This window comes from Mytilus galloprovincialis, chromosome 13 (genome assembly GCF_965363235.1).
Source record: "Mytilus galloprovincialis chromosome 13, xbMytGall1.hap1.1, whole genome shotgun sequence".
Lineage (NCBI taxonomy): Eukaryota > Metazoa > Mollusca > Bivalvia > Mytilida > Mytilidae > Mytilus > Mytilus galloprovincialis.
In genome coordinates this window covers 61,235,595-61,259,985 of record NC_134850.1, presented here as the reverse complement: position 1 = coordinate 61,259,985, position 24,391 = coordinate 61,235,595, and the positions used below count along the sequence as shown (strand labels likewise).

Below are 24,391 nucleotides of genomic sequence, written 5' to 3'. Positions count from 1 at the left end.
GTTGAATGTCCTATACGTTTATCAGTTATAACAGGTACTTGTTTAATGTCTTATATTTATAGCTGGTGCTTGTTGAATATCCTATTGGTATGGTAGGTTCTTGTTGAATGTCCTATACATTTAGCAGTTACGTGTTGAATTTCCATTTTTATAGTAAGAACTTGTTGAATGTCTTATATTTATATCAGGTACTTGTTGAATATCCTATTGGTAAAGTAGGGACTTGTTGAATGTTTTATAGTTATAACAGGTACTTGTTGAATGTCTTATTTTTATAGCAGGTACTAGTTTGGAGGTATGCGTACTTAACAGGTAACCCCCCATCTTTAACAGTTTGATAAATATACAATTGGTATCGATGTTCGATTGTATAATGAACCAATGCTGTAAGTTAAGTCAGCACAACATTGTGAAATTGCTCTCTATTATTGTTATGGCGACCGATCGTACAGTAAAGGTATGCAAGACCTTGCATTCAAATCTTATTTCTATTATCCTCTATCCTCTCGCTCCCCTTTTAAAATAATAATCAGAATGAGATAAACAAACAAACAAAGAAAGAAAAACAAAGGAAAACCAAAACGCATTAAAAGACTATCTATTTTCGCAAACATATTTCACATGAACAGTCCGAGTCCCATTCCCTTGATCACTTCATCAATTACCGGTATTTGCATTTAATTCCTTTGTATGGAAGTACTACATAAAGCTGGCACATCTACAGCATGCAACAACTAAACGTTTTACCAGCAGAGGTGAAGTAAAGGAATGGTATTGTAGTGGTGGAGATAAAGCACTCGTCAATGATACAGTTGATCTTTTCATGTAACTGAAGATATTATATTTTTATACGGGCAAATACATTAGAAATTGTCCATCCAATCTTTCTTTCCATTTTAAAAAGAGACTTTTTGATAAAAATAATATGTATTTTACTGTTGATTTCCAATCAATGCATGGTGTACTTATTTGTGTTAAGGATATTATCAATTCGCTTTTCAATACTTAGATAAAAGATTAAATTATTCCCTTTTCATCAGTGTAATTATGTACAAATTAACCTGACGCATGCAGCAAAGCACAAACTAATTCTCTCTCAATAATTCACGAGTACTGTAATACAATGTAACTTGAAAATTCCTTCTTGTTTGTTTTGCAGAAGTTTTCCCGATCTCCTACCATGGTGACAGCTAAATGACCGTAAATAGATATTATACATCCTAACCTTGATGTCGCTGTCAGTGGAAATGCTTATGCAGCAAAATCCAGTGATGAGATATATCGAAGGATTGCTTCTGTAATGATGATGAAAAACGAATGGGTCTTTAAACAAAGAAGATTTGAATGTAAAGAACGAACCATGCAGCTTATTAACTGCGATAACCAGTTGGACCAAGAGCTTGTCAAATAAACGGTCTATCCAGATGTGCAAGGAGTGATACTACCGTAGACAAGCAGATATTTCTGGCTTGCTTTCTATATTGAAGTCAATAAATGCATGGTGGTATGACAGGCATTATTTACAATAAATAGTGATCCTCAAAAACAAGGTTAAAAAAAAACCAGTACACTACACAACCATCCCCATACATCAAATATGGTAGACTCACTGTTGACAGCATCTGATTACAATCAACGTTGATCAAAGGTGCATGAAATGAGGTCAAGGTCAGATGAACTTTGCCTAAAGGACGTGTACACCTAGCAATCATACCATATTCCTAATAGGATTGAGCAATTGCTTAATTAATCGGAGGAATTAAACTAAAACATTTGACTAGTGAATAATAAAGGTCTAACTAGAATGAACCCAGTAGGATGGACGTTTACACATAACTGTTATTGTATACTCCTATTAAGATTGATTTGTCATGTATAGTTCGTGTTTATTCATTTTGTAAATGATATGTTTCAGACATGAATACCTTCCAACCATTATATATACACCAAATAAAGTCATAACAAATAGGAGAAAAGAAATAAAATGAATACAAAATTACCTGACCACTACTGGTTAAGCTGAATAAAGCCAGGCTAATTTAAAAGAATAAAGAGAACAAAACTTAATAAAATTGTTTATACCAAACTATCTTTTATTTTACCCTGAAATGTGGCACATACAGTATTATACATGTAACAGACAAATCATAACCTATCCTAGATATTTTTTAGATAATCACATTACAAATGATTAATGAGTTGATCAATAAGTAAAAATAAGTGTATTCTGGTTACTCTTGATATGCCTTTTTTCAAATTCATAGACATGATATCTATGAATTGTACTTAATCCAGAGAAAAGAAAAACTGACTGGATGTGGGTCATGATGTCAAGATCTGATCAAATTCTCATACAGACATGTATACCTTACAATCAAAGGCTAAAATTCTGCTTATAGTATCAGAAAAACCGGCTTAATCACAAAAACTAAATGTTGGGTCAATATTTGGTCGAGGACAAATAAACCCTGGGAAATTGAAATGCACACCCTACACTAATTCCATACATCCTAGTTTGCCTATTACTTATAGATTACGAAAAAATAACTCACAAACACTAGTTGCTGACCATGAACCATTAAAATGAATTCAAAGTCTGATGAACCTTGTTATTCTTGCTTATGAATAACATTAGATCCCTAAATGAGTTATGAATGACATGTGATCTATGGATGAGTAATGAATGACATGTGATCTTTGAATGAGAAATAAATGACTTGTGGATGATTAATGAATGACAGGTGATATATGATCGAGTAAGAAATGCCATGTGATCAATTGATGAACAATTTATGACAATATGATCTATTGATGAGTGATGAAAGACACGTAATCTATGAATGAGTAATGAATGGACTTATCAATGAGTAATGAATGGACTTATCAATGAGTAATGAATGGACTTATCAATGAGTAATGAATGGACTTATCAATGAGTAATGAATGGACTTATCAATGAGTAATGAATGACATGTGATATATGAATGAGTAATGAATGACATGTGATCGATAGATGAGTAATGAATAAGGATTGAACATTTGACATTTGATCTATGAATTGCATGTGATCTATTGATGAGTAAGGAATGACATTTGATCTATAAATGAGTTTGGAATGACATGTGATCTATGGATGAGTAATGAATGGCATGTCATCAATGGATGAGTAATGAATGACATGTGATCTTTGAATGAGTAATGAATGACATGTGATCTTTGAATGTGTAATGAATGACATGTGATCTACAAATGAGTAATGAATGACATGTGATCTACAAATGAGTAATGAATGACATGTGATATATGAAAGAGTAATGAATGACATGTGATCTATGGATGAGTAATGAATGACATGTGAAACATAAATGAATAATGAATGACATTTGAGTTTTGATGAGTAATGAATGACATGTGATCTATGAATGAGTAATGAATGACATGTGGTCAATGAGTGAGTAATGAATACCATGTGATCTATGAATGAGTAGTGAATGACATGTTATCTATGAATGAGTAATGAATGACATGTTATCTAAGAATGAGTAATGAATGACTGTGATCTATGAATGAGTAATGAATGACATGTGATCTATGAATGAGTAATAATTGACATATGATCTATGAATGAGTAATGAATGACGCGTGATCTATGAATAAGTAATGAATGACATTTGAAGTTTGATGAGTAATGAATAACATGTTATCTGCTGATGATTAATGAATGACATATGATCTGACACGACACTCATTTGTTGCTTGTAAAAAAAGATCTTCTAACTTCAATTAAAAAAAAGACAAGTTGCATATGTGTGATGTCAAAACTAAACATGATAGGTTTGTTGTATTTTGAACTATTTTGAAATTTCTGTTAGAATAGCTTGCCAAGGATATATAATAAAATAATTTTAAATGTCTACTTATAGTTGTTTCTAAATTGACCTATTGGAAACAAACTTACACCTATCATGCATTACACTAATTTCAACATGGGTAGGCATGGTATTATTTCACACCTTGCTTAGGTCAGTGTTAAGATAAAATTTAAATATAATGCCTCACTAATTAAAAGTGAGCATACAACATGACATCAAATAAGTATTTTTTTTATTAAGCACTTAATGATATGTGATCTATGGGCAAGTATTTAATGACATGTGGACAATGAGCCAGTAACACATGACATATATATAATTTATGGATCAGCAATGTTTGACATGCGATCTATGAACAAGTAAAGAATGATTCAACTGGATAACTAATGAATGTCATGTGATCTGAGGTTGACAAATGAATGATTTATCTACAACATGTGATATCTGGATAAGTTGTTTATGACATGTGATATTAATATATTGATGAATAATGATCCGTTGATGAAAAAAGAATGACATGTGATCTATGTATAAAGTACACATGACATGTGATCAATATATGAGATAGGAATGATGCGTGATCAATGAATGAGAAAGGAATGACATATGATCAATGAATGAGAAAGGAATGACATATGATCAATGAATGAGAAAGGAATGACATATGATTAATGAATGAGAAAGGAATGACATATGATCAATGAATGAGAAAGGAATGACACGTGATCTATGTATAAAGTACACATGACATGTGATCAATGAATGAGAAAGGAATGACATATGATCAATGTATGAGAAAGGAATGACACAAGATCAATGAATGAGAAAGGAATGACATGTGATCAATGAATGAGAAAGAAATGACATGTGACCAATGAATGAGAAAGGAATGACATAAGATCTATGTATAAAGTACACATGACATGTGATCAATGAAAGAGAAAGGAATGACATGTGATCAATGAATGAGAAAGGAATGACATATGATCTATGTATAAAGTACACATGACAAGTGACCAATGAATGAGAAAGGAATGACATATGATCTATGTATAAAGTACACATGACATGTGATCAATGTATGAGAAAGGAATGACATGTGATCAATGAATGAGAAAGGAATGACATATGATCTATGTATAAATTACACATGACATGTGATCAATGAATGAGAAAAGAATGACATATGATCAATGAATGACATAAGATCTATGTATAAAGTACACATGACATGTGATCAATGAATGAGAAAGGAATGACATGTGATCTGTGTATAAAGTACACATGACATGTGATCAATGAATGAGAAAGGAATGACATGTGATCAATGAATGAGAAAGGAATGACATGTGATCTATGAATGAGAAAGGAATGACATGTGACCAATGAATGAGAAAGGAATGACATGTGATCTATGAATGAGTAATGAATGACATGTGATCTATGAATGAGTTTATATATGAATAGTGAATGACACATGATCTATGAATTTGAATGAGTAATGAATGACATATGATCAATGAATGAGTTTTGAATGACATGTGATCTATGGATGAGTAATGAATGACATGTGTTCTATGAATGAGTAATGAATGACATGTGATCTATGAATGAGGAATGAATGACATTTTTTCATTCATGAATAGTGAATGACACATGATCTAAAGATGAATTATTAATGCAATGATCTATGAATGAGCAACTAATGACATGTGGTCAATGAATGAGATGTCATCAATGAATGAATTTATTGATGAATATTGAATGACACATGATCTAAAGTTGAATTATTAATGACATGATCTATGAATGAGTAATGAATAACAGATTATCAATGAATGACATGTGATATATGAATGAGTTTATTGATGAATAGTGAATGACACATGATCTAAAGATGAATTATTAATGACAAATGATCTAAAGATGAATTATTAATGATATGATCTATGAATGAGTAACGAACGACAGGTAATCAATAGACATATTTACACTTGTATGCAAATTTGTCTGCCATTACGTGAAATCACACAGGTTCCCGTAAACTTTGACATAACAATTAAAAAAAATTGACGTCACAATTAAAAGGTGATTGTTGCTTGACGTCAGAAGGTTATTCAAAGGCGATCTAAGGTCATTTGGAGACATAATTCAGCTAAATACCAAAAGTGTAAATACGTTTATGAATAACATATGATCAATGAATGAGTTACCAATGTTATGTGATCTATGGATGTGATAGGAATGATATGTTAGATGGGTAACTGGCAGGTCTTTTCTTTCCTGTCTTTATCCACTTTGTGTAGAGAGGGGTTAAGATGGTATATAACCCTACAGGGAGATAACTCTGTATAAATCAGCTGAACGTTTTAATGATGTTCTACTGATAAGGAAATATTTAGCTTCTTATTGATCAAAATTGGTTTTAGTCAAACTATATGCCCAATGAAAATTTTACGATAAAGTGTGTAGTTCAAGTTTTTTGAAATTTTGAAATTTTTGTCAAAGGGTGAAAGTAAATATTTTGTCAATATTTTATGAAAATTAAACTATCCAAATTAATTTTAGTGGGTGTTGGTTGGATCCTTACTGTACCTCCCAATATCCCTTTAAATCTATTCTGTAGTTTTAGAACAAGGATGACTACAGCTAATACTGAAAACCATTCTGAACTTAGTATAAAACTTCTTAGAAGTAAGCACTTGCTACAGAAGGAGGTAAACAGTGCAAACTATACAATGTATGAACTTTACTTGTACCATAATAAATATTATATTTCCAGTGCTCCTGTCAATCATATACACAATATTATTTGACATTTAAAAATAATAAAACAGTCTTCCAAAAAAATCCTTATTACTTCATAATACAAATATTCCCACATATCTATCACTGTAATCAAATGTACCAGTTTTTATTTTTTTTAAATTACTTTTTTTAAATTTCTTTGATAAAAAAAAGTACATTTTCTAAGACTAAATCACCTTGTTGGTATATATTCTAATTTGGAGGACTAAATTAATTATAACATCAACCATATCAATATTTATTGTATAGCAATATAATATTTCCCACAGAAAGTAAACAAAAGTTAGCGTGCAATAAATTCTAATATTGCACTAGTTCAATAAATCTTCAAAATTCATGACGTCATCAACGAAAAAATCTTAGTTTAAACCAAATTTTACTTTCAAATATTATATTGCTATACAATAAAAGGGTTATTGCATGAATATTGGGGAATAATGTCCCTCGTAGAACATATATTGCACTCTCAAGCTGGTGCAATATAAAATTCTACTCAGGACAATATTCCCCAATATTCATGAATGCAATAACCCTATAATATTAACAAAATATTATTGAACACATGCTGTTTGTACATTTAATATATACAAGTTATTGTGTTGATGTAAACACAAATTTCCTTTAACCAAAACTTTAACCTGATAAGCACAGACATGAAAATATAATGCCCCTATACCATGTATACTATATATCCCAGGAAAGGCCCTATACCATGTATACTATATCCCAGGAAAGGCGCTATACCATGTATACTATATATCCCAGGAAAGGCCCTATACCATGTATACTACATATCCCAGGAAAGGGCAAATACATGTAAATAATGAATGATACTTTCACTAACACTTTCAATACAATATTATATTTCTACTATCATGATAAAACTAAACCCTGAAATGAATAAATATCAATACAAGAAAAGAAAAGAAAGGCAACCCTTTATACAGAGAATATTTCAACATGTAAATATGATTTTAGGAATGAAAATATTGTCTGTTCAACACCTTGTATAACAGACAGTAAAAATGTATACAATAGGGATTTTGCAATATAATAACATATCATGAGTGCAGATTCTCTTTTTCTTCTACATTGAATCTGGTCATAGCCTCCAAGTTACAAGATCTGGCTTTTTCTACTTTCTTTGATTGTTTTTTCTGTACAATGTTTAGTGGTGAGTTCATGTCAATGTTCCTAGTAGACAATGGTGAACGAGTAAGGTCTTTATTGATAGATGAAATGTTCTTGTTAGAAAACAGCTGCTTGGGTTGTGGTGCTCTCGTCTTCTTTGGTAGAATAGTGACATCTTTATCTAGAAAAAAGAAAAAAAAGTTTGATTACAATATAAACCAGTTTTGCATATAGAACAAAGGCAACTGAGATAAGAAGTAACTATTTTGGTGTCGTCTGTGGTTGAACAAAATAACCAAAGCTGTTGTGTTTGAGCACTTCCCAAAAATTATAACCATTGTGACCCTCCCCTTCAGATTGTTATGAAATTCCTATACAACCTTGTACTTCTACCAAGTTAATATCAGTATACAAATGATTGATTTGTGTTTAATGCCACTTTCAGCACGAATGTGGTATTTCCTGCTGGTAATTTTTTATTGATGGAGAAAGACAGTGCCTAGAAAGAACGACCAACCTTCACTTAAGTTCAGTAGGAAAACTGACAATTCCAGTCAATTAGGTTCGGAGTTAAGTGCACCTGCCACATGCAGAATTGAAATTCAAATTCTTAGTGTTGACAGACAAGTGACTCTACTATGACCAGTCACCACCATGGCACACTATACAGATAAACAAAGTCGTATACAATATGTATCTGTCTGTAATACAAGAAGTTCTAGTCACCACCATGGCACACTATACAGATAAACAAAGTCGTATACAATATGTATCTGTCTGTAATACAAGAAGTTCTAGTCACCACCATGGCACACTATACAGATAAACAAAGTCGTATACAATATGTCTGTAATACAAGAAGTTTTAGTCACCACCATGGCACACTATACAGATAAACAAAGTCGTATACAATATGTCTGTAATACAAGAAGTTCTAGTCACCACCATGGCACACTATACAGATAAACAAAGTCGTATAAAATATGTCTGTAATACAAGAAGTTCTAATAGTTTTTATAATGAACAAAAGTTGATGTGAGGTATACTTGAATGAGACAGTAAAACAAAACCAAAAATATCTTGAAGGCAACAAACAGTTTTAGACATCCTTTGGGAGAATAAATGATAATTTATATTTAGCTACCAAACTGCTATGGAATAAGTCACTTAAATAATTAATGCTATTACCATGATAAAAACGTTTATTAGACTCGACTGACAACAGTTTATCTTCTTTAATGGTTAATTTCTGAAACTGAGGTATATTTTCTGTGTTATGTTCCAATAACAGCTGTTGTTGGTCATTAGCTTGATCGTCCATTTCAGCCATTGCATCTGCGAATGCATCTTCAACCATCTGGTCATGCATCAGATTATTCTCTTGAATATCATCAAATTTTCCTGTGAACAATTAACAAAATTAATGTCAATTCAATCAAATAGTTAACATATTTTGGATATTATACAATTAAATTCAAAATAGCAATTTTCCCATTGAAACAAATTTGCATACCTCCAATACATTGACATAGACATGCTATCATCATCATGATCATGAGAGGTAAAGTTGATTATTGCTAACATCAGTCAATAACTTTGAGAGAAAAGATGCTAGCAAAATTATTTACCTTGATGATTATACTGCCACAAAAAATATATATATATATGTTGAGTTTCAATCAATGCCTATCTGGTTTACGTACCCTTACAGTCTTTCATTTTATATTATGTTTTTAACAGTAAACATGCATCAGCAAAAACAGTAACTATTTCACACGTTTTTCTGAACACATGCTGAAAGATTGATAACGTCAAAATTCTTGAGAGGATTTAAAAAATTAAAAAACTGATATGTATATTAATTAATGATCATTCAGTTGATAAAAAGCACTGTAATTGATTTGTTGTCATCAGTCAGGGGACTTACTCAAATAAGTGATTTTAAAATCACTTATTTGAGTAGCAAATTCGAGGTTTTGTCACAAATTGGGATTTTGTAGTTTTTTCAAAATTTTAAACACATAGGTTTAAATAACATCTTTTAATTAGTAAAATTAAAAAATATGAACTTTTTGCTTCTTTTAAGTAGCAAGTTTTATGCCTTTGATGCTATCATTTACCTGAAAATTCTCTTTTAGTTGAAAAAATGCTATAATAATGGCTTTACATAATGAACTGATACTTTCTTAAAAGATTTTTCACAGCAGTGGGAGTATTTTTCCTGTGAAGTTCAAGGTTTCATCTTTCAGATTATGTAATAAAATTCTACTGTTCGCGATAAAAATTTCACTGTTCGGGGGTGTTGAAATTAGTGGGGGTTATTAAAAGAATGATACTTAAAGAAGTGATTTTTGGGAAAGGAAATTGAGGTCTGATACTTAAACAAGTGATTTCTATGTCATTATCCTAGATTCAGTACAAGGTCATCACCTGAAATGACATGGTCATCCTAGACAACACAGATGTTGGTTCTGATAAGTTTAGAAACATAATTAGTCCCTGGATCATTAGTATTCTATATTTAAAGCTACACTAATATTAAATCACTTCTTCTAGTGATTAATTTGTACTACTTAAATAGGTGATTATTAAAGAAAGACAACTCTAACTTCCAACCTTTATGGAAATAATGTTACTTGAATCAGTGATTTAGAAAATCACTTGTTTAAGTAAGTCCCCTGACTGGTCATGTCAAGAAAAAAACTATGACCCTTAAAAGATGTTATTCAAATAGGTTACAAATACAACCCCATAAATTAAGGTAGGTCAAGTCCTTCAATTTGTAATGAATGCAACAGAATTGTATCTATATGGACCATAATTTGGTATTCGGCCTTTGGTTTCTTTTTGTATCCTTTTTTATAAGTTCTAAAATTTTAACTTTTATTCTGTGGGTTGTGTTGGTGTTAGAATAGTATTAATGGAACAATTGAGTTTTTCAAGAAAAAATTAATACATTTTGATTCACCGTTTACGTGACAGGAAACCAATCTTTATTTTCTTTATTTTGCACAATATATTTCAAAAGACATAAATGAACACCATTACTAGTGTTATTTGCTTCATGTTAATATTTTAAATCTATTTTCAATGTTAAATTAAAGTTTTTTTTAAACGTGACAGGAAACCATAAGAAACCGAAAGCATTTTTTTAGTTTTATTTTATTGCAAAATCTCCTTAAAATAATCTGAACAGTATACTTTTTCTTAAAATCCATCTTAAATGTAACAGTATTATAAAACTCCTAAATATGTGCTTGTTTTGAAAACAATTAGTACAATTTATTCAGAAATTTCCATATTTTCTTCATTGATACAGGATACCATAATCGTTGTATCTTGATGTTTTAGCCAAAAAAATGTATTTATATTTGGTTTTGAAATTCCAGTTATATACAATTTATTCCAAATCATTGGCAATGTAAAATTCTTTAAATCCAGTAAAGAAAAAAACTTTTAACTTGTAATTAAAATCTTTAAAATAGGCACCATGTGATATTTGTGACCTGTACACCATCTACATGGTTTCCACATTTTAACCTACTTTAGTGGGCTAAAATCAATAAAGTACTTCCTTTCAAGTCATGCATGGTAAAAGTTAACTTCTCCTTTGACAAGTTTATTGCGTTTCTGAAAAGTGTTTGCAGAACATGAATAAAAAAAAATAATTAAAAATTGTGACAAAGATACCAACTGTGTACATTCCAAGTGTAATGGTGTAACGGTTTATTAACATGTATTTTTTATTAAATTATCTTTATTCACCTAAAATATCCAGTAATATTTACTGCTGAAGCAAAATCAATCCAACGAGCATCGGCACAATGATAAGAGACGTAATGTCGATTGAATTTTCCAAGGACCCTTTACATCGTTATCCAGAAACGAAGTGTGTTATAACTTCTGTCAAATCTGAAATCGATTTTGTCAAGTCATTGGGCATTTATTTTCACACAACATCGTATGTAACATTATGCACATAGGAAAAATAATAGACCCCCGGCACAATCTCTTTGAAAATTATATTTTCCTTTTTTAAACAAGACGAAACAAGTCTACAGATTATGTTTGCTAACATCTCGTTGGAAACAAAAACAATATTTAGACCTAGTATTACATATATCCGGCCGTAAGGGCGTGATCACATGTTAGTCACATGTTTCACGTATGACCGGAAATGATTAGAACTTAACGACAAAAATAATTTCAATAAAAAAAAGGAAATAACTGGACTTCTGTTTCGTGTAAAATGTAACGCATAACGATAACGTCGTTTTCTAACTTAATTATTACGAAGAACAAATCTAGAATGTAAATCATCTCTGATTTACCTGTTTGAACATCTCGCGAGAGTTCATATTTGCATATTGTTATAAAGAATTCTATTACAACAAAGCAGATTACATCATCTAAAATTTGCGTTACGAAATAGGAAACCAAAGTAACGCTAGTGTTCTTACACCTGCTACAGAAATGCTTATAGTTCTCGGCATTTTCTTCTGACTATTCTTATTGGTCGATGTTCTTTATTATTTGAAAGCAAAAGTTACGAATTTGCCGGTGACGATTATCTATAAATCAGTCAGTGTTATGCACTTCGGAAGCGAAAAGTAACGTGAGAAACGACACAAAAATACGGTCGTATAATCTTTGAAATTTGTTAATTTCAATTTTTTTTCTAGGGAAGAGTAGCATACACTTGTATGTTGATACAAATATAGGCATCTTTAGATGTAGTTACAACTTTTCTTACAGTAATACACATTTTTATCACTTTTCTATCGTTATAGGAAACGAGCCCAATAGCAAATTATGGTCCATATATATTTAAAAAAAATTTTTTTATTGTTAAATAATTTTCAAACAAATCCCCAAACATCATGAACATGCCAGGGAGGTTTTGGAATTATACATTAATTTATTCCAACCCATGTAGCTATTTGGCAGACACTGGTGCTCATTTCAGTGGAAGATGTGTTAATTAGTTAAGCATTGGAAGGTGATTTAATATACATGTATCAAATCTGTAATATATAAATTTAGCAGTCATTCATAGGAAGCCTTTACAATGACCACTCAAGAGAGGTGACCTTTACTAATCATCTAATAGATGGAAATAATGATAACAAGAGTGCACACGCTGAAATGTCTCGCCTTCTATACTAATCATTGATATTATGTTGATAGTCCTAAGTATAAAGCTAAGCTTTATTACAACTGTCACATAAACTTAACATTAACCAAGATAACTAAACAAAGACCAATGAACCTTGAAAAAGAGGTCCAGGTCAGATGAACCATGCCAGGCAGACAGGTACAGCTAACAATGCTTCTATACAACATATATAGTTGACACATTACTTATAGTTTAAGAAAAATAGACCAAAACACAAAAACTTAACACTGTGCAATGAACCGTGAAAATGAGGTCACTGTTAAATAAAACCTGCTCGACTGACATAAAGATCATAAAATATTTCCATACACCAAATATAGTTGACATATGGCATATAGCATTAGATAAAAAGACCAAAACTCAAAAACTTAACTTTGACCACTGAACCATGAAAATGAGGTCAAGGTCACATGACATCTGCCCGCTAGACATGTACACTTAACAATCATTCCATACAACAAATATAGTAGACCTATTGCATATAGTATGAGAAAAACAGACCAAAACACAAAAATTTAACTATAACCACTGAACCATGAAAATGAGGTCAAGGTCAGATGACACCTGCCAGTTGGACATGTACACCTTACAGTCCTTCCATACACCGAATATACTAGCCCTATTGCTTATAGTATCTGAGATATGGACTTGACCACCAAAACTTAACCTTGTTCACTGATCCATGAAATGAGGTCGAGATCAAGAGAAAACTGTCTGACAGACATGAGGACCTTGCAAGGTACGCACATATCAAATATAGTTATCCTATTACTTATAATAAGAGAGATTTCAACATTACAAAAAATTTGAACTTTTTTTTCAAGTGGTCACTGAACCATGAAAATGAGGTCAAGGGCATTGGACATGTGACTGACGGAAACTTCGTAACATGAAGCATCTATATACAAAGTATGAAGCATCCAGGTCTTCCACCTTCTAAAATATAAAGCTTTTAAGAAGTTAGCTAACGCTGCCGCCGTAGCCGCCGCCGTATCTCTATCCCTATGTCGAGCTTTCTGCAACAAAAGTTGCAGGCTCGACAATAAAAGCATGTTAAGGCTCCGTATTTAAGACGGCACTTTTACCTATAAATGTTTTCTTTTATAAATTGTGACTTGGATGGAGAGTTGTCTCATCATTGGCACTCATACCACATCTTCTTATATCAATTCTATAAGCCAGTGGCAGTGATTTCAAATAATTTATAAAATAATCAAGTTTCCCCGACTGATAATGATTTTGTATTAATTTCTACCATGATAATCAGGAATAGGTGTCCTGAGAACTCCTGGTGTTGGAGATCTAGGGTCTAGCAATCCGTCTGGTGTCTTGTCTACTACAATTGGTGTCCTTGCTATTTCTGTTGTAGGAGATCGTGGGTCAAACTCCAGGACTCTGGTATGTGGTCCCTGACGTGGAGGTGTAAGGGCATCTTCATTTTGTTCTATCCTTGTGTGTGTACCACCCATTTCAAACTAAAATCAAATATCAAAAAATGAATATATCCATTTATCAGAGGTATTACATAAACAAGTGATTTAAGTTTTGAAAAATTGAAAATTTTCACAATAGACACAAGATTTTTTTCTGTCACTAGTACATATATACTGAAACAAGTAATTTGAGAAGTAAAACCCTACATACAGTCAAGGGTCTAACTTAAATAAGTTATTAGAGAAAAATAACATACATTGTACATGTTGTTATTGTGGGCTAAAATATCAAAAAACTGTAATAACATACATATATACATGTATATGTTACATGTTTCAACGGGAAAATATACAAAGTTTATTTTGTTAAATTTTTCTCAAGTTCTATTGATATAGTATAATCTTCTTTATGTATACTAATCTTTGCAAAGATATAACAGCTCATAGTTTACCAATCATGCATAGTATACCTATGTTATTACAGAAATTATATTCCTGCAATAACCAAAGGGTGTTATTACAGCTTCTCTATATCTCCTTAAAGGCTTTGTTCTGACTTGCTTAACAATGTATTTCAATTCATTGTAAGAAATGATGATCAGAGCTTGTAATTAATGAGGCACTGCGCAAGACTCCAAGTGTCTCATTTACTCTCATTTAGTAAGTTACATGCTTGTAATAACTAAGCCTTACAGCTTAGTTTGCCCTTAAAAGCCTTGTTATCACAGCTTAGTTTGCCCTTAAAAGCCTTGTCTCATTGATTTACCATGGTTGATCAAAATTGTATTAATGGAATTAGAAAATTAGTTATCAAGGTAATATAGCTACTGCGCATAGTTTTAAGAATTCTCAAATGCCCATTAAAGATAAAATATATATGATATATTTAACTGATAACAAATATATGTTATTACAGATTAAGGAAAGAGTAGACAACTCATGAAAGTGTATGTAATAACACATGCATGTTATTTTTCTCTGATAACTTATTTAAGTTAGACCCTTGACCGACATATATGTATATTCATTTATCAGAGGTATTACATCATGTACATTATAAACAAGTGATTTTAGTTTTGAAATATTTTATCAGAGGTATTACATAAGTGATTTTAGTTTTGAAAAAAATTATCAGAGGTATAACATAAACTAGTGATTTTAGTTTTGAAATTTTTTATCAGAGGTATTGTAAACATAAACAAGTGATTTTAGTTTTGAAAATTTTTATCAGAGGTATTAGTTTTGAAAAAATATTATCAGAGGTGGGTGGAATCAGAAAAAATGAAGATTTTAACATATTGGGGCATATTGTTTCCCCCATTATATTTAGGAAAGTAAATTAAATGTCAAACCAACAAGTTCAATACCAGCTAACTTGCAGCCAAATTTCATTTAGATATATCTTGTACCAGCCAAAAGTTTTATTAAAAAAACATGTCAAATTTGTCAGGAGTGTGACGCTTTTTGTGTGACAGGATTTTTTTTTAATAATTTACATGTTGAGTAAAAATTATTATGATGAATGCATGTATATGAAGATGGTTTATAATCATTCTTCAATACTAGGTTTTGTAGGTTATAGATTGGTGTTATCATTGCACAAATATTATGTAAATAAATATACATTGTGAAAAGGTATGTACCAAAAATTAATATTGGCAAAATTTGATAATTTCTAAATTAAAGTGTTATGGTTGTATTTTAAAGGAGTATTTGTGTGTAAAACTGGTAAGTATTTATTGTATACATGTATAAGCTATCCATAAAAGGCTATACAGACATCCTGAGGTGCATAATTCACATATTGGATTAACTTCTATACAAGCACCCAAAAATGTCAGGAGTGTGACAACTGTCTTTAAACATGTACCAAAGAATACATAGGACTTAAATATGTTCTTCTTCTTTATTTTTCAGTAGTGGCTATTCCAAAGAGAAGAAAAAAAATTATTACAACTGTGATATGTTTATATCATAGATGTGGGAGTGCATTATATATGTCAGGAGTGTGACGCTTTTTTTAAGGCATTTTCTGTCAATTCATAATTTCACAAGGACAAGTTCAACAGGTTTCTTTGTGTTAGAAATGTTAAAACAAAGTTATATTCCTATCATTTACCTCTTAAATGTGTTATTTATCATGATTGTTTTGACACAATAAGTTTTAATTAGTCATTTTTCTATTTTTTGTGCACAGTAATGCAAATTTATCAAAGGAAATAAGTGTGTACAACTATAAAATCATATAGGAAAGTGAGGAAATGAATTTTGTACAAAATAGAACAATCATTTTGAATTTAAATGGTATATTTAAAGATGTTTCAAGGATTAACCATTCAGATGTAATTCGTCACACTCCTGACATGAATTTAACAATTTAAGAAAAATATGAAAATTAGCTTTATTTTTAGGACAGATAGTTGAAAGACAGCTAGTAATTTAGAAACTTTTGGTAAATCTTCCATTCCTTAAAACATCCACTAGACTTGCTGACATAAGCCAGGCAAAATTATCTGGAAGAAATGATTCAAAGAAAGAGACTTGGAAAGAGAAAACCCGCAAATATTGGCTGAATATAAAATTAAAAAATTATCAGAGGAAGTTGGACAATCTTAAACAAAATAAAAAACTACAAAACCATGCTAACAAAAAAAGGCTTAAAGAAAGAAGAACTTTGAATTCCAAATTTGATAAACAATATAAAGAAAAACAAAGGCAGTAGCAGAAAAACAGTAGAAAAAAAGGAAGAAAGATAAAAAAGAAGTTGGGTTGAATAAGGACTTAGAATCGAACAAAAACAGCTCAAAAATTCAAATGAGAACAGATCTGTAACTGTGTCAGATTCCAGATCTACAGTGAGAAAACCTGCACAACACACAAGAAAACAACTGCCACAAAACCTAAATGCTTGGACGAGTTCTTTGAAACACATCATAAAAAATGCTACACCCAGAAGGGCCTTCTAGAAGGGATCATTTATAAGCATTTTTGTTTTGTGGCAATTGTTTTCTTGTTTGTTGTGCAGGTTTTCTCACTGTAGATCTGGAATCTGACACAGTCACAGATCTGTTCTCATTTTAATTTTTGAGCTGTTTTTGTTCAATTCTAAGTCCTTATTCAACCCAACTTCTTTTTTATCTTTCTTCCTTTTTTTTCTACTGTTTCTCTGCCACTGCCTTTGTTTTTCTTTATATTGTTTATAAAATTTGGAATTTGAAGTTCTTCTTTCTTTAAGCTTTTTTTTGTTAGCTTGGTTTTATAGGTTTTTATTTTAAGATGGTCCAACTTCCGCTGATCAATTTTTAATTTCAGATTCAGCCAGTATTTGCGAGTTCTCTCATTCGAAGTCTCTTTCTTTGAATCATTTCTTCTAGAAAATTTTGCCCTGCTTATTTCAGCAAATCTGGTAGATGTTTTAAGGAATGGAAGGTTTACCAAAAGTTTCTTCATTTTACTCATGTTACTAGCTGTCTTTCAATTATCTGTCCTAAAAATAAAGCTAATTTTCATATTTTTCTTAAATTGTTAAATTCATGTCAGGAGTGTGACGAATTACATCTGAATGGTTAATCCTTGAAACATCTTTAAATATACCATTTTAAATCAAAATAATTGTTCTATTTTGTACAAAATTCATTTCCTCACTTTCCTATATGATATTATAGTTGTACACACTTATTTCCTTTGATAAATTTGCATTACTCAGTGCACAAAAAATAGAAAAATGACTAATTAAAACTGATTGTGCCAAAACAATCATGATAAATAACACATTTAAGAGGTAAATGATATGAATATTACTTGGTTTTAACATTTCTTACACAAAGAAACTTGTGGAACTTGTTCTTGTGAAATTATGAATTGACAGAAAATGCCTTAAAAAAGCGTCACACTCCTGACATATATAATGCACTCCCACATCTATGATATAAACATATCACAGTGGTAATGATTTTTTTTCTTCTCTTTGGAATAGCCACTTCTGAAAAATAAAAAAAATAAAACATTTAAGTCCTTTGTACAGTCAGGGGACTTACTGAAATAAGTGATTTTTAAATCACTTATTTGAGTAGCAAATTCAAGGTTTTGTCACAAATTGGAATTTTGCAGATTTTTCAAAATTTTAAACACATAGGTTTAAATAACATCTTTTAATTAGTAAAATTAAAAAATATGAACTTTTTGCTTCTTTTAAGTAGCAAGGTTTATGCCTATGATGCTATCATTTACCTGAAAATTCTATTTTAGTTGAAAAAATGCTATAAAAATGGCTTTTCATAATGAACTGATACTTTCTTAAAAGATTTTTCACAGCAGTGGCAGTATTTTTCCTGTGAAGTTCAAGGTTTCATCTTTCAGATTATGTAATAAAATTCTACTGTTCGCGATAAAAATTTCACTGTTTGGGGGTGCTGAAATTAGTGGGGGTTATTAAAAGAATGATACTTAAAGAAGTGATTTTTGGGAAGGAAATTGAGGTCTGATACTTAAACAAGTGATTATTATGTCATTATCCTAAATTCAGTACAAGGTCATCACCTGAAATGACCTGGTCATCCTAGACAACACAGATGTTGGTTCTGATAAGTTTAGAAACATAATTAGTCCCTGGATCATTAGTATTCTATATTTAAAGCTACACTAATATTAAATCACTTCTTCTAGTGATTAATTTGTACTACTTAAATAGGTGATTATTAAAGAAAGACAACTCTAACTTCCAACCTTCATGGAAATATTGTTACTTGAATCAGTGATTTAGAAAATCACTTGTTTAAGTAAGTCCCCTGACTGTTGTATTCTTTGGTAGATGTTTAAAGACAGTTGTCACACTCCTGACATTTTGGGGTACCTCTCTTTGTCATGTTTGTGTTTTTTTTAAATGGTCCTAAAAAGAAAGTCCTGTTCTATGGGTAAAGATATCAGAAATTGAAATCAATGATATAGCAATGTGTTTAGTGATTTTTTGTGAAAGTTTAAAGCATTTTTCAATCTTTGTAACATATGTCAGGAGTGTGACAAAATACTGAAAATAGAAGGTTTTTTCTACATACAATTACATAAAAACGGTACAATGAAATGACATTTTGTTTTTTGCAAATGATCACAAAATCTCAGGGCTTTCAAAGTTTACTATTGTAACTGAAATATATTAAGATTCTTTTTATTGGCAAAAACTTCAATCACTAGTTACTATTATTTTTTTCAAATTAAGCTATTCAATTTGATTGTTATTATATGATTTAGCAGAAAAGATGGAAATTTTGGTTTTAAAATTTTCCTTTTTATATTGACTTTCATTTGGAAAAGGTCTGAGCAATGTTTTCTTGACTGTTTTATTACCAAACTTGTTTTTAAGTAGTATGGTTTCTGTTAAATATTTTTGAGATGTATGCTATTAAAATTTAAGATTATTCAATGTGTCTGTTTCGTTCGGCCTGAAACTTTGGAATTATAAAATTTAAAGTATTGGTAATAGGGCAAGACAAAAAGAAATACAAAATATTAAGTTTGAAATTGGACCCCCCATGTCACACTTTTGCTTCATTTTTTTCTGATTCCACCCAGGTATTACATAAACATGTGATTTTAGTTTAGAAAATTTGAATAGACAAAGTGGTAAATGGCTGAAATGAACCAAGTTAGAGCTATCAACAATGTATACTGGCTCCAATACATGGCCAATTTGCCAAATTGATTTTGGGACTGCTTCATTCAAGTTCTGGCTATGCCCAGAAAGTCCTATCATGGGACTGAAAAGTTGGTTGATTCAGAGATTCGACTGACAAAATGACTGAAGTACAAATTTATTCTTTTTTTGCTCTCTAAGCTAGGAAATACAAAATGTAGGAATAAAATGACCGTTAACAATGTCAATGAATATAATCTTTTCTTCCAAGCCTTATTCACCAGAAAAAGGTTTCATCAAGATAATTTTATATATATATTTGAAAATAAAATATGGCATAGTAATCAATTATCATCATTCATTATGGACTTTTACAATTCTGACATTTGACCTTACATTGCGCTTTCCACCATACCTTTTTTGACAGACTGATACACCTTAAAGCTATTTGAAAATCTCTCACACTTGACACAAGAAGCTTTTCCCCCCTGACCTTTTGAAGTTACTTTTACGTTATGTTGTCAGAAATTTTCTATAACAACATCAAAATTTTAAGTGAGCCTTTTGTGATGTCCAGTCAGTCAGGGGTACTTCTTGTACAAGTTATTTTTAATTACTTGAAGAAGTAATATCAATATACTTACATGTATATAAGTAAACCCAGGTTTTTTCCAACCCTGCCCCAAGGAGCAATTTTTGAAGGCCTTGCGCAAGTACTTAAGATCTCTGCGCAATCAGATTCTTTAGGCCACAATTAAAAATATTTCAGTTTGCCCAAACCCGACCCATGATGACTGGGTGTGGGTAGGTAGGTAGGCAAATTCTTTTTTTTTTTTTTATCAGAATTTGCATGAAAATATTAAAAGATCTTAAAACAGTTTCTATATCTTTTTTTTCCGTCAAACCTTTGTAGAGAAAACCAAAAGCCATGAATTTAAAACCTCTATAAATAAATTAGTCTACTATATGATTTGTATCCTGAGATGTTTATAACACTGACAATTGCTAGCTTTGTGAAAGGGCTGGTGGATTTATAAAGTGATTTTCAACAGTTCCATCAACACGATGTTTGTGTAAAAAAAATATCAGCTGATTATGTAATGATTAAATTTGTTTGCAGTTTTTAAATCTATTAAAATAGATTAAATGTCCTAAAATACTTATATGAATTATTATCTACCATCCTTAGAGTGCATTTGTTTCTAACCAGAAATTTTGTCATCGATGACTATCGTTTAGTAAACTTTAAGCTGCTAGAAACAAATACATCGTAAACTTTATCGACCCCGCGTAATCGGAAAATAGATTACACTCAAGCACTGTAAACAAACAGGTAAAAGTGCGGGAAATAAATAACCAGGACTTTGCGAAAACAACACGTGCTCGTAATTATTTAAACGACAGATGCGGAAACAAATATATCGTTTACACGTCTCAACTATAAACGATCAACGACTACGCGACTATTTTGCGCGTACATCGTTTATGTGAACGATGTCAACGTTGACCAAAAAATGTAAGAAACAAATGGATTAAACGACTACGCGCGTAATCGTTTACATCGTTTAGATTAGAAACAAATGTGCTCTTAGTTTGTGTCTTTTTTATGTTTTGAAAACAAATTTGTATTTACATTATCACACAGGTAAACTAATTTGGCTATAAATAGATCAAAGCATGTTCTGTAGAATCTCCAAACTAAAAACGTATTTGTTATAATTTTATTTCTTTAAAAAATCAAGTTTAAATTTTTGAAAATAATCATTATTGATAAAATATAATTGCATAAAGTAAACGTTTTCTGAAGACTATTTATTTTTAGGTCATGGTTCTAGAGGCTTCCTCACAAATTTGTATAAAAATCCAATATGGCGTCCATAACATGTTTTTACTTTTGCATATATGTGAAAAAAAATTTCTGTCATAAGTCAGATTTCTCTTGTCAAAAGGGATTTATATTGCAATAAATTATTCAGAGGGAGTTACATTCAGTTAAGATTATATTTCTGATTCTGTGAACAAATATAGTTTTATCAAATTCTCCCAAACATCAACGTACTGATCTTGTCTAATGAGACTTGTAAATTTGAACTATTTGAATAAAAGGGCATCTAATTTACATGATAAAGAAAGATTATAATTAAAGACAACAATTTATCAAGAAATAATTCCTTTTTATTCAGTAAAAACAAAATCTTCTTGCAAGATTGTAAATTCGCAACTTCCGGATCCATTTCCTGTCAGAATAACATTGAAAATATTCGATTGCACATGGTTTTGAACAAATCTGCCTGAATATTCTTATCAGATATTCGATAACACGATGAAATTAACATTGAGCATATAGGTAAGGGTTTGGTAGTACAGACAACTACAGCGTTAAAAAAACTGTGCCACTTCACATGTTTTACTTTCCGTTCGTTAAATCAGAAGATAAAAACAAAGAACATTGAATATCGATTAACTGCGTCTTTTATACGCTTCATTTAATCTTATTCACAGTTACTTTCAAACGGAAAGACGACAAACATTAAGTTTTGTACGATGACGGAGCGGACCCAAAAAAAATCCGAAAAAAAAAAATTCTTCAAAAAAACGTCAAAAAAAGAATTTGAGTCGGCGGGTTTATTTTGGCTCGGTCGCGTTTGGGCAAACATACAATCTTTTTATTTTGGCCTTATTGAATTAATGAGATGAAACATTGAAATCTAATAAAAAAAAATTGAGCAAACCTGGGAAAAATCATTAAACATGTTAAAGGCATGAATTTGCATCTCAAAACTTGAGGACTTTTGTGAGATTGAACATGTTGTAAGAAAAATTTACTTTTGAGAAAATTTAGGGGAGATTATTCAAACATTATTTATTTACTTATGTGTATATTTTTTTTTACTTCTTTGAGTAAATAAAAATAACTTGTACAAGTAGTAACCCTGACTGCCAGTAATGGGGGACAAATAGCGATAAGGTGTATCTCTATTCCGGGCTGACACGAGAATCTGTTCCGCTTGAACTATTGTCATCATAGAACAATCACTTTTCCATTAATATTTTTGTAGCGTCAGATATTTTCTATTATATTTACATGTATGACATCAAAATTTTATGGGAACATGTGTGATGTTTACATGGTTTAGTAATGGCAAACAAATAGCGATAAGGTGTCTTGCTTGCTGGTGTGTTATTAGGCCAGAGAGGGCTGTGTATAATAATACATGTATGTGCTGTGTGGTGATTTTTATTAAATTCTAAGCAAATGAAGCAATTGCGCCTATTATTGAAGCACAAACTGGGATAGCCTGGGTTAAGACGTTGTGGCAAATGAATTTACAATGCCGCAGGGGTCAAAATTAACTTATAAAGGCCAGTAGCCAGCAGGGCAATTTCTGGTCGCCAATGGGCAACCATTCATTTTTTTCCCTGTTATGGCACAGTTATTATAACGTTTTTGATAAACTGATATAAACGGCTGTATTTTATACCACATCGAATTACAGACAAAACCTGAAGACCTAGCATTCACTAGTCTATATTTAACATGATAAATATATAAAGTAAGGTGCCTAAAAATTTAATGCATTTTATGTTTCAGAACACTCATCCATGCCTACAGACATGCAGATTAGAAAGATTATATATATTTTGGGGTACAAGTCAAATCTGCACCCATAGAAAAACATAAAAAGTCATCAAAATTGGCACCTGGTTAAATCTGTATCTAGTCAAATCGGCACCTATTTAAAGTCAATTCGGCATTCTTGACAATCTTTTACATAGGCGGATCCAGGAGGGGGCCCGGGCCCCCCCCCTTTCATGGGAAAAAATTGGTTGATTATATAGGGAATCATTGAAGCATGACTGGAGAGGCCCCCCCCCCCCCCCTTAGGTCAGTCAGAGGGCCCCCTCTTAGGAAAAGTTTTGGATCCGCCACTGGTTTAGGTGGAATAACATTTAGTTGAGAGAGAAAAATATATACATTTTTACTTAATACTGGTAAGATATATGTAAATCAAATATATTTTACATGTTTAACATGGGTGCCGAATCAGGTGCCGATTTGACCAGGTGCCGATTTTGACTATTTATAATTCATATTTTGGTGGGTTTTTTTTCCGTTTCTGCAATCATTAATTATAAAAAAATAAGTTTGCAAGATGTTTACGTCAAGTTTTAAACCTTTGTAGTTGTAGTTTGCATAAAACATCAAATCACAGAGAACTCTTGAATCTCTTCTGTTTAAAATTTTTAAACAAGTGTGTTTACCAGCTGCTTTTTGAAGTTCCCGCTCTGTCCAATCAAAAAGCACGATAACAAACTTAAGGGAAAAAATAAAACCTACGTT

The 24,391-nt window shown here is 31.2% G+C and overlaps 1 protein-coding gene across 2 annotated transcripts; it reads right to left on the bottom strand.

The window, feature by feature from the left end:
* Window positions 1-2,067: 2,067 nt before the first annotated feature.
* LOC143056577 (uncharacterized) lies at window positions 2,068-24,324 on the bottom strand. 2 transcript variants are annotated; one of them, XM_076229681.1, is made up of 4 exons: window positions 24,226-24,324; window positions 14,243-14,462; window positions 9,000-9,212; window positions 2,068-7,992 (listed from the first exon to the last, which is right to left on the bottom strand). In XM_076229681.1, exons 1-4 carry the CDS (start codon window positions 24,244-24,246, stop codon window positions 7,742-7,744), a joined length of 705 nt encoding a protein of 234 aa, XP_076085796.1. In that variant the 5' UTR covers window positions 24,247-24,324; the 3' UTR covers window positions 2,068-7,741. The 2 variants fall into 2 exon arrangements, with proteins under 2 accessions (XP_076085796.1, XP_076085795.1); XM_076229680.1 differs by having other exon boundaries at window positions 24,212-24,318.
* Between the last annotated feature and the right edge of the window lie 67 nt (window positions 24,325-24,391).